The 15,653-nt window shown below is 46.0% G+C and overlaps 1 protein-coding gene across 10 annotated transcripts in view; it reads left to right on the plus strand.

The window, feature by feature from the left end:
• Positions 1 to 15,653, plus strand: part of EFCAB5 (EF-hand calcium binding domain 5) — a 28,129-nt gene that overhangs the window by 10,226 nt on the left and 2,250 nt on the right. For 3 of the 10 annotated variants that reach the window (XM_085241142.1, XM_085241147.1, XM_085241148.1), the window contains 16 exons: positions 780 to 935; positions 3,593 to 3,692; positions 4,338 to 4,618; positions 4,849 to 4,990; positions 5,199 to 5,267; positions 5,394 to 5,483; positions 5,880 to 6,094; positions 7,265 to 7,421; positions 9,750 to 10,039; positions 10,526 to 10,698; positions 11,319 to 11,547; positions 12,299 to 12,451; positions 13,640 to 13,743; positions 13,935 to 14,009; positions 14,463 to 14,833; positions 15,316 to 15,542. In XM_085241142.1, the coding sequence (XP_085097268.1) occupies positions 780 to 935; positions 3,593 to 3,692; positions 4,338 to 4,618; positions 4,849 to 4,990; positions 5,199 to 5,267; positions 5,394 to 5,483; positions 5,880 to 6,094; positions 7,265 to 7,421; positions 9,750 to 10,039; positions 10,526 to 10,698; positions 11,319 to 11,547; positions 12,299 to 12,451; positions 13,640 to 13,743; positions 13,935 to 14,009; positions 14,463 to 14,833; positions 15,316 to 15,542 (2,832 nt within the window). Of the gene's footprint in view, positions 1 to 779; positions 936 to 3,592; positions 3,693 to 4,337; positions 4,619 to 4,848; positions 4,991 to 5,198; positions 5,268 to 5,393; positions 5,484 to 5,879; positions 6,095 to 7,264; positions 7,422 to 9,749; positions 10,040 to 10,525; positions 10,699 to 11,318; positions 11,548 to 12,298; positions 12,452 to 13,639; positions 13,744 to 13,934; positions 14,010 to 14,117; positions 14,382 to 14,462; positions 14,834 to 15,315; positions 15,543 to 15,653 lie in introns of those variants that run through there. The other 7 variants (XR_014887655.1, XR_014887654.1, XR_014887656.1 and 4 more) reach the window with 7 other exon arrangements.

A 15,653-nucleotide genomic window follows, 5' to 3' on the forward strand; every position in this document is an offset into this window, starting at 1 on the left:
CCTTCCCCACCACTGCAGCCCAGCAACCTGCTGTAGTAATTCAGCTCAGGGTTTGGGGCTGTGGTTTGCTCTGATGGCTGTCATTATTTATGTCACACACACCACATTTTTAGAACCATACTGTTTTTGCTCATAAAAACCACATGGCTATAAATCCAAAGTGTTAAAATGTCTCCAAGGCTGGAGCTCAAAATAAATCTCAAGTCGGCAGTACTCCCTGTGTCAGAGGGCTGGGATGGCAGGATGGCAGCAGGCTCATATGCAAGAAGTTCTTTCCTTTTCTTTCTGTGTCCAGAGCGCTCCTCCAAACACTGCAGTGATGGGCAGTGGTCAGTTGTGGCATTAGGGACCTCAGTGAATGTCAGATTGCAAAAACGAATGGCTCAGCGTGCCTTGTTGGGAGTGAAGTCAGGAGCACTAACTGTTGCAGAAAGCTCAGAGAATGTGCCTCCTGCCTCCTGAGGTGTCCTGTCTGAGGCACTGATGCTCCACAGGAGGGATTCTGATGTGGTTGCTAATCCCTGAGCCAGGAAAGGAGCTGCTCGACATGCCTCACACAGCAGCGTGTTGGGCTTGTTGGGAGAACAGTGCTGCTTCTGCAGGGAAGAACAAAGCGAGCAGTGCAGTGCCCGTGCTCTGAGTTTGCATCACATTGGCAGACTGGTCTACTAACAAAGTCCTGTACTCTTCATTACAGGTGATAGATTCTGAAGAGTTGAACCAATGGTGAAAATGCTTGGGGGATGCCAATGACTTACACTACTGCTTTCTCTCCATAGTGTGTCCATTCCTACACGGAGAACTTTCCAAATGATGCATTCCAAGAGGTCCTGAAGCATCTCAGTCAGTGTACTGCTGACTTCCAAGAAGCCATCAGGAGTGATACATGCAGGCAGATGTTTATTGATCTCTTCCTACATTGTGATCGTGGACAGGTAAGTAAAGCAGCTCCCAACCTGATTTCACTGCTCCCACTTTGATATTTCTCTGGGTCACTGCATTTTTGTGGTTTGTTCCTCCAAAAACTTTGGCTACTGCACAGCAAACAGTTGCCGTTGTTCTGCAGTTCTCTCCTCTACATATATGGCATATTCCATTCCACTCCTCCAATAATCCTTACAGCTGTCCTACCCAGAACGGACGAATGTGCTCTACAATGTCATGCTGATAATGTCATTAGCTCCAAGAGAACAGAATCACAGAGCACATTTTGACACCAATGCTGTGCTTTAGAGAATGACAGCAAGCTGCTATTTCAGGATGAGGAAAGAAATGTGTCCATTACTCAGTCAGAAGACATTTCATTTTCCTATTGCTCTATCAATAGCTGAGCTGTGATGGATTCTCCTGGGCAGAGCAATGTATAAAACTGAGTCCCATTAACAACACGCATTCTGAAAGGTTCCCTTCTTCCCCTTTCATGTTTTAGTGTGACTTTCTTCCTGTTGCTTCTGTGGCAGCAATTCTCCACCCACAGAGGTGATAAATGATGCAAACTGACCCACGGACATGCACCATTCTCACTGTGACCCATCACCTGTAGCACCCACTCCGCAAAGCACAACAGAGCAGTTGTTTCAGCTCCTGATTTCCATTCATTCAGCAGCAGGCAGTTATTCCAGTCTGCATGGTGAGCATGGCTGGCCATCAGAGAGCTGCAATTAGGGCTGAGAAAGCAGTGTTTAAATTACACTCAGATTAGAAGGTACCCACATGCTTGTGATGATGATTTCGGATGCACGCATCCAGAAGGATGGCAGCTCAGTTGAACTGCCTGAGCTGTGCAGCAAGGCAGGACCTTCCCAAGGCAGTACCAAAACAGTCACCATTTTAATGCCCCCAAAGTACAACAAAGTCTGCCTTCTCACTACCTTTCCAAGTGCCCATCCCCACCTTGCTCACCAAGTTATGGTGGGGCTGAGGATACACACCTCGTGTTTCCAGAAAAGCAATCAGCAGTCAGACACCAACCTATCGCTCATTAAATGGCAAATCTGCTTTTGTCTGCATCAATAAAGGAATTACACGTGGATCAGAGAGCTGAGCTGAAAACAACCACAGATCATCATCTGTCAGCATCGAGGTGACAAGGAAAGGAGGTCAGCACACTCTCCATTCCCCACAGTTGGCACTGAAAGCAAAGCCAAGCTTTGGGCAGTTGTACAAACACAGATGGCCCGCTGTTATTTATAGTGGGCTTTGTACCTGTCCTGCTGATAAGCAAGTCAGTGCAAGGAGCTGGGATGCAGCAATCGTTCATTGGGCTCTTTTTAATAAGACTTTATTCATTGATTTACATCTTCTATAAAATGAAGCTTTGCATTAGTGCTGCCAGCCTCAAGGCAGCCACCAGATGATTGTGATAAGTGACAGCTGAAGAAATGTGAAGAGCAAATTAAGTGTGTATAATGGAAACATTGAATGTAGAATCCAAATATTTCAGAGTCATCAGGTAACATCCACATAAACGTTATATTTGTACATAGAATCATAGGATCACAGAGTCATTCAGGTTGGAAAAGATCTCTCAGATCTCTGTGTCCATCCCCACCATGCCCACTGACCACAGCCCTCAGTGCCACGTCCCACAGCTCTGGGACACCTCCAGGGATGGGGATCCCCCCTCCCTGTGCAGCTGTGCCACTGCAGCACCACTCTTTGGAGAAGAAATTTCCCCTAATATCCAACCTGAACCTCCCCTGGTACAACGTGAGGCCATTCCCTATTAAATAGATGTGTGTCTACTAAATAGATGCAAATTCAATGTGATGCATTCAATTGCAAGACAGAATTACAAGTCGGTAAGTCCTGCCCTTTTTCCTCTAAGAGCAAAATGTGAAAAGGAAATCAATAATTTGAAAGCAAAGCTACCTGCCACAAATAAACGGAAGCAAATCTGTTATCTAATTAACTACTGTAGCCCACTAATGGGAGGAAGATTACAAAGGTGGCAGGACGGAAATAATGACAACAGGAATTCATTGTAACGTGAAGCCTTGCAGTCATTTGCTTTACTTTTTAAATTCACAGTTTCCCGACTAGAAGTGGCCCCATTTCTTTGCCTTTTCTTGGTCTGATTGTCTGTACACACTCACTTTTAGCTGCAAGAATTTAATGAACTCTGTGTTTTCCTCTGCACTCACCTCTCCCAGCCCTGTGCTCAATTCCGCATGAATATCTGAAGGAAATTTGGGTGGTTGTCAGATCTGGGGGCTCATGATCTTCTCGGGCAGTCCAATGATGCTCCAAAGGAAGCAATGGGGCACAAAGCCAAACCTCAGTGCCATGCAGCACAATGGCAGTCCTTCCATGGTGCTCTCAGGCAATCCATTCCTGTCCTGAAAGCATCAGCTGTCATAGGATGTGCTTGCAAGTGTGTAACAAGTTCCAGATAAGCCCAGAGAAGCAATTTTTGTCCTTGTAAAATAAACAGACTTCTTTGAAACATGTTCCCATGTTCTGCTAATGGATAATGTTCCGTCATACACAGTTCTTAGCTAATATGTGATGCCTTTTAATGCTCCAAATGTCCACATGCGTCCCGAAAACCAGAGAAAGAAAGCAGAACAGTAACTGTCATCTCTCTGTCTAGGTTGGTGTCTTGGATAGACCCCAAATACTTGGCCTTCTGGAGCAGTTCTATGAGAGAAGCTCTGTGTGTGCCAGGAGGAGATTCTGCAACCCCAAAGAGTGTATGTGGGGTGTTTCAACTCTACAGCGTGAATTGGTCTTGTTAATATCCATTTATAAGTACGGTTGGGAATGGACCTAAATGGGCAGTGTGAGCTGTACACCATCATTTGCAGACGTTTTGCAAACTGTGATGCAATGCTCAGAAATACTGCAGCATCACAAACCTCTCCTTCCTCCGCCATTCCGTAGTGCTTCTCCTGAACAAATTCTTTCTTACTGGGGATTATTGGAAGTTAATGTTCTGTTTATACAAAAAACTTCTCTGGGAATTTAGAAGAATAAAGAAAAACCACAGAAAATGGTCTATGTGAAAGTAAGGTATTTTAAGATATTGGACATCAATTAACTGCTGGGATCAAATACATGGCAAATTGCAGCCTTCCTTTTTGCATGGAGAATTACAAAACCTGTTGCAAAAGAAACATGGAGTAAGAGGCAATAAGGAACAGTTCTCTGCAGGGAAGGATTATGCTTAAGTTTGGCTTTTCTGAGATGGATGTCTGCAGAAAATATTTTCACTCTTTGACATTACATTGTTTGTGAGGGAATGCCATTTATTTTGGTTGAGTTTTTGTTTTCTTGTGCAATCCTAGAGAACAAAAGCAGTGCAAGCCATCAACTCATCCATGTTGTTTCTGCGTTAGGGCCGATAGTTGATCTGCAAGAGGTCAGTCTGGAGGATCTGTGGGGAGACCTTGAGGACCTGGAAGATTATGAGGAACCCAGAGAAGTTTTGGGTTTGTCTCAACCAGAGATTTCTGAGGGAGAAGCTTTAGCACGTGAACCTGCAGGTGTTAACAGGCAAGGCAGTGATGGAACGAGCACCATCGTCAGAGGTCTTGTGGAACAAATGGATGTGAGTGAAACAGAGACTGGAGGAATTCCTAAGGAAGAAAACCAAGCAGCAGAATCAGGTGGTGCTGAGGTGAGAAAGGGAGGAGACAAACACTGATTTTGAACCTGGTGAATTTGGATGGAGATAGAATACACAGAGGCGCAATGTGTCCACAGGGGCAGGAGGGAGGAAGCAGAAGATGAAACTGAATCTGACAAACAGGCGGGGGACCAAAGTAGTCTGAAGATGCACCTGAAGCTACGAACAAGATGTCAAAAGACAAAGCTGTGGCAGACACTGATGTCATTGCTTCCAAACAGGACATTATGGCTGCAGAGGCCATGGAGGAACCTCCTGAAAGAAAAGAGGGTTTGACAAGGCAGCACAGCAACTGGTCTGAACAGCAGACAAGCTCAGGGACAGCACTGCAGGACAAGGACCGTCTGCAGGAGCCAGGTGAAGGTAAAGGCTTCTCCTTTGTTGTGCCAGACCTTAAACTTCAACATACATATTTTTCTTGGATCAACTACAAGAGCACATGCATGTGAGTGATTTCTGACCAGGCAAGCCTTTGGTATCTGCTCCGTGTGATGTTTTCCATCAGGGTTTCATCACCGGGAGCTCACACTGTACACTCTGGTTCACAGATGATTTGTTTTTAACACTGCAGGCCCAGCCCTCTCAGACGGACCGGGTTCTGCTGCAGCAGACAGCCAGGAGCGTGAGGAGCCATGGCCAGGTACTGCTCGTGTCAGATCTTCTCACCTACACAGTGTGTGTGTATGTAACAGCTCTCACAAAAGCTGTATCTTAGGTCTTTTTATAAATCTTCTGTCCTTACAGGCTGTATTTTGTCTTTCATCAGGTGACCTTCTCCCCTTCGATCTAAGCTACAGGCACGGAAGCCATGGAGAGAAAATTCCAGAGGACTGGGGCTGTGAGAACAGATTTCCAGGTATTTGGCCACAAAGCTGTGCTTTCACTGAGCACACAGTGACTGGCAGGGGCTGTGGGTGTGCTGTGAGCAAGAACACAAACACCAACTGCTGAAAGCTGACTGCAGGGTGGGACAGCAGCATAGTCTTAGTCCCACAAGGTGGGTCTCTCTTTCAGTTAACCCATATTCAGTGTTCTGCTCTAATTGTACAATAGTATCCATGCTAGACTGGAGCAAAAATCAAAGAATCTGAATGCATCAAGTGCAAACAGATCAAGGCCTTCAATCAGCACAGAGTCAGTCTGCACTCAGCCACACGGCTGGGAAGCACAGGGCTCAGGAGTGCTGCTGCCTTGCAGGCGGTGCAGCACAGCAGGCAGCTTGCTGTGACACACGGTGCTCACTGCCTTTCAGACCTCCGTCCCACCATGGCAGACATTCAGAGCCGCAGTGCTGCTCGTGTTGGGAGCCCCTTTGATGGAAGCTGCCTCAACCTGCCGCGCTTTGTTCAGCTCATGGAGACATTCCTCGGGGAAGGCATCGCTCTGCCTGCCGTGAAGGGGCTCATTGGGTTCATCAAAGAAGAATACAAACAGACCGAAGAGGAAAAAGTGAAACAACTAGAAAAGGTAAATGTTTATAAGTTTTGCTGGTTACGTGTTCACAAACAAAACCAAGCAAATGCCTGGAGACAACAACACAACCAACTTTTAATCTTGTGCTGGCAGAGCTATTCACTTACAGCCCTGCATTCTGCATTTCTTCTGCCCTGTTGTTTCCCATCCTCAGCCCTGAGCTCTAGCAGTGAGGACACATTCATCCTGTAGGAGGCTATCTGTTCTGGAGCTGGACCCAGTGACACAGCAGGTAGATGGTGAAGAGCTCAAAACATTCTGTTCTGCTTATTCATGTTCATGGCTGTCAAGAACCTGGTGTCTGACCTACTGCTCTGGCACGCACACATGAAATTATGGGTGTTCTGGGGGGGGCTTCGAGGCACCCCTCCAACATGCTGCTTTAGCTGAATGTGCACAGGTGTTTGAGAATGTGGGCATTTCTTTGTGTTTAAGTTACAAGGGGCTTTTGCTAAGTGTTGGAAAAACATACCTCCTTTCAGCAGCATTCTCATACTCAGCATCATGTACGTATATATATAAGTCCCTGTATTTTCTGTGGGCCTGTTTACAGTGTTTTCTCTAGCTGTGCCTTCCTCAGACCTCTCTCTGGTTTCCCTCTGTGCTGCTGACCTAATTTGGATGAGATATTGGATCTGACGGCTCCGCTGTCCTCACACAGAGCGCAGCACACTGCTGCTATTTCAGCCTCAGACACAATGCCACACAGTGCCATTTATCACCACACACTGCACCAAGGCTGGTGCCAAAGGAGAAACTGCATGTGCATTTCTTGGAGCCCACACACTTCAGGGCAGAACCAGGCAAAGAGCATGGAAATATACACCATCAAACCTTTGGGTACTGCTGGCAAGGCTCTGCTTAGTGCTTGCCATGGAGATGTTTGTGCTCTGGGAAATTCCCACTTGCCTGAGTTGGTCTCTTCTCTCATCCATAGGAAATGCCCCTCTGCAGTTCTGATTCTGCCAAGTAGAATTGAGCTGTCTGCTCCATTTAGTGCTTCCAAATATCTCCTGGGTTTAATAATTAATCTCTAAGCTGTCTGCTCATAGTTCTGCCCATAGGGGTTATGTGATCAACCCACTGCTACAGCTCCCATATTTGTGCAGATGTTGAGCATCGCTGTTGAGGAAGCACCAAACAGGAGCTCTTTCTCTGTTGTAGGCACATCTCATCTCTCGTTTGACCCGACGGGAACTGCTTCTGGAGGCACTTTTTGAAAAGTGGGACATCAATGCATCTGGGTTTCTGGAGATGAAAGAGGTGGAGGCTGCTATGAATACATTCAAGGAAGGAATGGAAAAAGAGGCTGTGAGGAAAGGTAAGGAAACAGCTCTGCTCTGAGAGGAGTCATACAGTGTCAACACAATAGGCCTTAAAGCATTCAAGGACAGTGCTAATGAATCTGTTGGCAAGCACCTGGAATGTTTTGGTTTTGCAAGCAGTCATAAGCACACAGGGCCTGATGTATAAAATGAAAAGGAACTGTTATCCTGACCTGCTTGTTAATGCACAGCTCCATCCCATCCTCTGCAGAACTCTCCAGGGAGAGCGGCTCTTAATCAGAGAGGTAGCCCAGCACTGTCACAGCATTGTGATGTGTTGAAAAATGGTACTGGCTGTAATATGGAGTGTATGTTCCTGAGACAGCAGTGAAAACAAACCAACCAAGCAACAAAAACCCTAAAGCTTTCAGGCTTCATGCTTTTAGTCTAGCCTATGTTATCCTGCTATTTTTAATAGATATATTTTTACTACAGAGTCCATACAAGGCTCATGTGGTGTTCAGTAATCCATACTCTTGCTCAGTTCTTATGAATGAGTCAGTAACTCCAAGTCTCACTTCACTATTAGTCCAGTAATGTTGGTCCTTGACAGAGGCCTGGGGCAGCCAGAAGTGCAGCAGGTTCACCCAGCCCTGTCCAGCATCTTCATACATGGGCATCACTGAAATACCATATTAGCAATCAAGAACATGTCTGTATGTGTGCCTGGGTGGAGTGGACAGGTTTATTCACCTCCACGCACGTCTGCATGTTGCTCGCTCCACCACACACTGTTGAAAAGGCCTCATTTTGGCAGGCAGCAAAATCTCTGCATTCTTTTGCTGATTCCAGCAGCTGCTGGGATGGGCAGCACACCGTCCTGCTCTTAATTACCCCCAGGCTGCACAGCCACAGAAGGAAATGGTGCTGCACAGCTCTTCTGCATTTGCAGCATGCCAGAACGTGCCTCCAGGAGCACAGAGGGACACAGTGCCTTCCTCAAAAGCCTTATAAACTAAAGGGACAAATAGATATTATAGCAAAATCAAGACCACCTAGAAGCAACAGAAAGCCGTTTGCAGCAGCTCTGACATCACCTCCTGAAGGCATCATGGAGCAAACTGGTTTGGAGGAGGGGCTCACAGACATTGCAGTTTCGTGGATGAAAGTGGGTGGAACTATCTGATTTTCTTTCTCAGTGAAAAGTGTAACCTTACAGATGGCATGGGGAAACAATTCAGTGCGCTGTGCTTCAGTAGAGGAAGAGCTGATCAGCTTCACGTGTATTTCTTCATCTCTTTTGTCATAGAGGAGAAAGTGGAGGTCAAAATCCAAACATTTTTACACCATCAGTGAATTCTCCATCTTAGTTCTGTCAGTAAATCAGAAATCACATGGAAAAAAAAAAAAAAAAAGCCCAAAAGCCTGTATCTTCTTTAGATAATGGGCAGGCTAAGACAGCACTGCAGGCAGCTGTGGCATGACTGAGGGCAGTCAGTGTGTGCCACTGCAGCTCACAGCACTGAGAAATGCACCAACCACTTCTCCCTGTGCAGCCTGTGCCACTGCATCACTGCTTTTGGAGGAGTTGTTCCTAATATCCGACCTGAAATAGGCAGCAGCTCTTCACTGTTGAGGCATTTTCCACTCTAGTGTATTCCTCCCAACCCACGGAGTTTGTTCCTTTTGCACCACTGCTGCTGCTGCAGTGCAGGTGATTCCAGATCAGCCGTTGTCCCACCCTCTGTACGACTTCAATGGAGCTTTCATTTGCTTTGATCTCCATTTATAAGAGTTAGCACAATACAAATGTTATTTCAATAATTCATCAAAGGCACCTAAAGGAGGATAATTAAGAGTGACTTTGGGAGGCCTCAAAGGAAAGTCATAATGGCTGAAAGCATGGTATAGAATGGAATATCCAGGTATGGGAATGATCTGTGAAATCATCCATAAACTCTGGCCTTCACATTTACAATAGGAGAGGTGAGTAGTTTTTCTGTAAACTAGTGCCTACATGCAGCCCAGTCCCACCAGCCCCTCAGGTGCCCATAGAACTTGGTTCTGATGAGCAACACCTCTGATTTTTCCTGTTTTCCATTGATCTTTATTTCTTAGGCATCCTGTAGAGGTGCAGAAGGAGTAGTGCTATGCAAGTTTCTTTCTCAGTAGGTGAGAATGAAGGCATCTAGTGGAAAAGGTACAACCAATCTTGAACATCTCATGATGACAACTTACGTTAGGAGGTAGCTGGAAGAAGCCCAGAGTGACGGGCTGGGCTGCCCCAAAGCCAATTTAGGGCATAATTTGTGCTTTGCACAGAAAAAGCAAAAAATATTATTCAAATAGGTTGTCCCTGTCTTGTTTTCTGTTTCTTCTATTAGCAAAAAACCACTTTTGCTCACGTTACCCTCAGCTTGGCAGAGTGGGGAAGCTATCCCCAAAGGCATTCCAGGCTTTCCTCGAGTTGGTGGCTTCTGAGCTCACTGGGGATGAAGATGAAGTTGTTGATAACATCGTGGAATTTTTGACCTCGAGAACGGAACGAAGTCACATGGAGTGCTTGCAAAGCTTGGCGAGGAGGAGATGGCTGCACAACATCCAGCAGGCAGCTGAGACCAGCGGAGCACGGATGGAGCCGGTATACGACGCCGTGCTCAAGGCCCTCCTCAAGGTATTGGTTCCTGGGAGTGGGAGGTTGTTGTGTCGGTGTTGTGACACCAACTTCCAACCCCCGGTGCTTCGAGGGCAGCTCACAGCTTACAGGGGCTGAGGATGCTGTCCCTGTGCTTCCTGCTCAGCGATGGTGTGAGGAGAGCCAATGGTTTTGCACAGTCACAGGTGAGATCCATGACAGAAGAATCTCCTATTGGAGATGAAATTCACAGTTCTGCTTAGGCCCTGGGTATAGTTAGCTAGTTGTTTCAATGACAGGAGAAAAGAAAGCCGTTCTCTCTGGCAGTCAGCACCCAAAGTGGTTTTGCTTGTAACAGAGCACACCAGTCAGCCTCAATCACAGCACACACATCGTGCATGACATACAAAATCAGTGACCCAGAACAGCGTGTCAGCACAAATGAGACAAGCGATAAGTACATGAAATAAGTGTAATGGCCAATGGCTAATGTACATAATGTAACAGGAAACATTTGGTTGCTAGGATGCAGAAGCCCACGGGGATAACAAGAAGATCAGTGCATATATTGCCCTTTTGGAAGAAAACCAGCTCTCACCAGAGCGGGGACAGACGCTCTTACGCTATGTGACATGTACCACAGATGATGCTCCGTATGTTCTAAACCAGACACTCTACAGAGACATGAAAGGAGTAAGGTAAGAAAAGCTACCAATAGTTTCCTTTATTTGAAAAGTGCTTGCGATGCAGGGGTACCCAGCAGTGCCTGGAGGTGCTCTGAAAACAGAGGTTGATCGGCTGCTCCAGAGAGGAACGTCCCTCAGGGGCCACAGGGATTATTTATTATCATACACATGCCCCAATGCTTTGCATGGTCTGCTCAGAACTGCTCTGTTTGGGATTCCACTCCTTCCCTTGGGTGATTACTCACAAATCTCATCCTTTAGCAAAGTCCTTTACACTGGGCCTACACTGTCTTGTCTGGAAATGAATGTCCTTACAACAGGACATTCACTCCTTTACATCCACTCGGATAGTTTTTGAGAACAGTGCTTTCCTTCCTTAATGTTTAAAGTACAAACAGCTTTCCTGCCTCTTTATGTCTTATTTCCATAAGCTAAACGCATTTAAATACTGCTTCTTCTGATCTACAAAATGTAACAGCTGCTCCCTTCTGAATTCCCCGTCATTACATTCATTAGTTGGTGCTTTTACATTGTCTTAAGGACAAAAAATGCCTTATTTATTCCCAGTGATTCTGGGATGCGAGTGGTAAATGGAAGCTCGTCACAAACCTGCCCGCATGTTTATTTTTCAGCTTTGCAGCTGTTGAAGAGGAAAAGCCAATCCACGTCCCAAGAGTTCAGCTCCACGGAAATATCCACTTCTGGAACCAGGACCGCCCAGCTGAGCAGAGGAGAGGCTCATTCCTGGTACTGCCATTGCAGGATGCTCACTGGAGAGTCTTTGGCATTCTGGGACTTGATACTCTTCGAGACCAGAGTGAGAAAACCATCTTCCTGACCCATGAGATCAGCTTCTACCAGGTGAGCACCACCAGAAAGCAGTTTGTGAGTCTGTACTACAAAAAAAGAATGGGTAGGAACACTGAATTTTTCAGGTTTGCTCTCAGATGTAAGCTGGTACAACTCAGAAAAAATGCCACTGGGCTCCTTTTCATTGTATGTGATAAAACTGTGTGTGCAGAACACCTTACCAGTATCGTGCTGATTAACATCTTCTTTGTAATTGACGATCAGATATCATCTAATCAGTCATTTATTTAAGCTTCTCCTGCAGACCCGACTATTACATTACTTGTGCAAAGCCCAGAGAGCAGCTTTATTTACCGAAGCTCTGAATCTCAGATCTGTGTTCGTTTCTACGAGGCGGCACAGAAACCCAACACAAGAACTTTTTACACGACAGATTAATTACAAGCACCAGCAGTCTGGGTTTCCTTGCGATGCAGTATTGCTCTTCAGAATCGGCCTGGCTGTGGATGCATCATGCGGGCAGCAGGGAGCGCAGCAAGCCAACGTTACCAGCGGGTTTGGCTGTGCATCACCATAGGGAGCAATCACAGTGCTCGGCTGTGACCTGGGTGCCGTGGAATCTCAGGGCCTGCTTTAATAACATACATTTCACAGTTACTTTTCACCTTTACAAGCTGTCATTGAAGTGATTATTACAACTGCTTGGCTTCATTTTGTTGTATGATCTTAACTGTTGTTTTTTTTTTTTTCCCCTAACTGGTGTAGAACTGCCTGGCTCATTTGGAGTGTTCTGCTTTCACAGGGAGTTTCTCATGCATTCAGCAAAGCCTACCAGCATGTGTGTGCACTAGGAAGTGTTCTGCAAATGGCCCTCACTGCTCTGGACTGGTTGTATCACAGAGTGCCCAGCATCCACACTGTCAGTACGTACCTGGTGGAGCCTGGCAATGATCAGGTATGCAGATTACTGATTAGGAAGATTATGGTGATTAAAGGTACATTGGGCTACTTAGGTATATAGGTAGGTATATAGGCCTACTTATGTTGGGGAGATATATTATTTCTAGCTGTCTGTGATTTCCCAGTGCTTTTGTTGTCAAACTGAAGCCTGTCTGAGATACTTGTGCCTGCCTGAGTATCAAAAGGTATAGAGGTAGAGAGGGAAGGTTCCCTCTGTAAAGGAGGGTGCCCTTCATTATTTTCAGTTTCTCGTGTAAAAAACAGTGCTGCTAGCATAGCTCCTTTCTCCGTGGCACAAGAGAATATTCTTCTACTTCAGAGTAAAACCCCACACCTACTCAATCCATCCTTCCATCCTTCCATCCATCCATCCATCCATATGTTAACCCCTGCTAAAGCTTTGCTATTTAAGACCTCCACAAAGGGGGATGCCTTTCAGTGGAGACCCTGTGTATGTGAAAATTAAGGCATGGAAAAAAAGGAATGCCCAAAGGCTTCTTTCTGAACCAGGTGCAGGAAGGGCTGCTCCCACTTAGGCAGTTTGTAAAGGCAGCCCACTCTGAGCAGATCGTATCCCAGTGGTTCAGCAGGCACTCAAGCCCTGGGAAGCTTGTCACTTCACATACAAGTAAGTTAAGGAGATGAAAAGTGTATGTAATATTAAGGACTCATCCCATGTCACCACAATGCCTGGATGACATCTGCTGAAGCCATAATTCATCTGCTTCCTCTGATAAGCATTGTTTTTGTTGGAAGCTTTCTGTTGTCATTCCAGGCTCTGCCCTGTCCCTCGTTAACTGCCTGATAGCCAGGTCATGTGTCGAGGCATGCTGACATAAACGTGCCATGGGAAATGAGGACTGTAATACGATGTGAAAAAGAAGGGAAACCTCTTCCTCCTCAGCCCGTGGGTGTTCCTTGGTGTGGAGCCTGGGGACGCATTAGATGGTTTGGCTGAGGGAGGGTCCAGGCACATTCCTCATGCACCCTGAGCAAGAAGGAGAATAAAAACAATGCCTGGTAATAAAACTAGGCATTGTTGGGAGATGTCTTAAACCATCTCATGGCACTCAAGTGTATGTGGGAATTTTGACACACATACAAACGCTTTCTCCCCTCTCCAAGCTTCACAATGGCTGTTCCTCTCCTGCATGCAGCTAACCATCCCTCTCCTGTCTGACAGACGTGTGACTATGCTCTGCGCAGGATGATTACTACAGACAGCACAGGACAAAAGGAAATCCATACCTCTCCTGTCCTCCTCCTCAGAAAAGAGAACTTTTTCAGGTGGGTTCCAGCACTTGCAGTCAGTTACCAGACACCCTTGGTCCCAGATCCCAGCCTGCACGATGCACACAGCACGAGGCTGGCTGTAACGCAGCACTGCTGGAGTGCCTGCCCAGAGCTGTCTCACTGCTGAGGCTCCAGGTGTGGATATACTGATGAAAGCACAAGGTGCATTTTCTGTTTGATTTTAGGCCTAGCAGAAAATTAGCTTCCATCTTAATGCTTACTGGAGGAGCTGCAAGCAAGCTCTGCATCTGTTGTGAAAGGTTTGCGGGATCAGAGCCTATATGAAGCATTTCACTATTTACAGTAATCTGCCTTTTTTTTTCCTGGCTATATTTGTCTCATTTCCTGTCATTATCTGTTTCCTTCAGCTGCCAGGATCCTCACAGACTTGTCTGACGTATATCAAACAAGAAGTTGTTTTTAAAGTGAGAATACAACCTAGTTTTAGGTTTGTTAAATTGTTGTGGTTTTCAGCAGCTGCAATTTTCAGCAATATTGTGTTCCAAAATGTAATTTTCTCCATTCTGTATATGGCTTTAATGAGACTTAAATACGTTTATATTTCAGTTAAAGGAATTAAACAAGAATTGTAAGACAATGCCTTTGTTTTAACAGCAAGAGACGGATGACCTGTAAGTGAAACATGCTAGAGTGCCCAGAGGGACTGGAGTGGTAAAGCTGTGGACTTACTCCTGTCTTTACTCTCATTTCAGAAATTACCTGTTTAAGTGCACAGACTGTTCAGAGGTCGTTTGCAGTTCTGTCTGTGGAGAACAGCACATTGCAGTGCCTCTCCGGGACCTGTCAGGACGAGCTCTGGGGTTATTTGATATCAGCATCGGACCCCAGCAGACATTACCTCCTCACCAACATAAGGACCTGCAGAGAATGCTGAAGATGGCCCAGGCTGCCTGTTCAGAAATACTGAAGATGCCTTCAGAGGAAACCAAAGCAAGCCGTGTACTGGGTATTGTGCACACAGAGCCAGGAGAGATCGTTAGGGGTAAAAGCAGGAATCACAGTAAAACCACTTCTGAAGTATCATTTGTGCGAGTACAGATGATACCAAAGACCTCTGGTACAGGTACTACTCCTGAGCAAGCCCAAGGGCTGAGCAGAGTACCATTAAGCAGAACGTTTAGATTTTGGCTTTGGTTCACAGGATTTCCACTGAAATCAAAGGTGTGAAGCAAGTTGCTGCATTCAGGAATCTAACATCTGCTCAGTGCCCCAGCTGAGATGGAAAGGATCTGTGTCACAACTACCTGTGTGCCTGGGCCCTCTGGGCTCTCAGGATTGCTCTGTAACATTTATGGCACTGTCTGATCCCCTTAAGGCATTCAGCAGTCTCAACACATCACACTTACGTTACAGAAAGCTTTGCCTCCTAGAATACATAACCTTCTGAAATGTTTCACAGGACACTTGTGTTGTAAATGGATCAAGCTCTTTGTTAAGGAGAAAATGAGTTCATGACATAGAGGCAGAGCTGTTCAGCCAATAATGTAAGTCTTGAGTAGTGAATGTTTCTGAGCAACTTCTTGAAAGGTTTGCTTGTGATTCCAGAGGCAGAACACAGGAATGTGAGGGATGCAGGGATTCTCTTCCACCGGTTCATGCTGCAGGACCTACGTGAGTGTATCCAGAAACTGAATGCTGAGAGCTTTGCTGAAATCAAGAGCTATGAAGACCCGCCAGCTCTGGTACATAACATAATGAAGGCTGTGCTGTTGCTTTTACATCCAGAGTGGGAGGGCACGGAGAAGACTGAGAACTGGAATCAGTGCATACTGGTGAGCCATTTATTTCTTCCTTTCAATATCCCACTTTCTGACTTATCATTTCTAGAAGTGCTGCCTGCAAGTTTCCCTACAGGCCAACCTTAGCCAGCTTTAATTCTGTAA

Source organism: Meleagris gallopavo, chromosome 21 (assembly GCF_905368555.1).
Source record: "Meleagris gallopavo chromosome 21, MGAL_WU_HG_1.1, whole genome shotgun sequence".
NCBI lineage: Eukaryota > Metazoa > Chordata > Aves > Galliformes > Phasianidae > Meleagris > Meleagris gallopavo.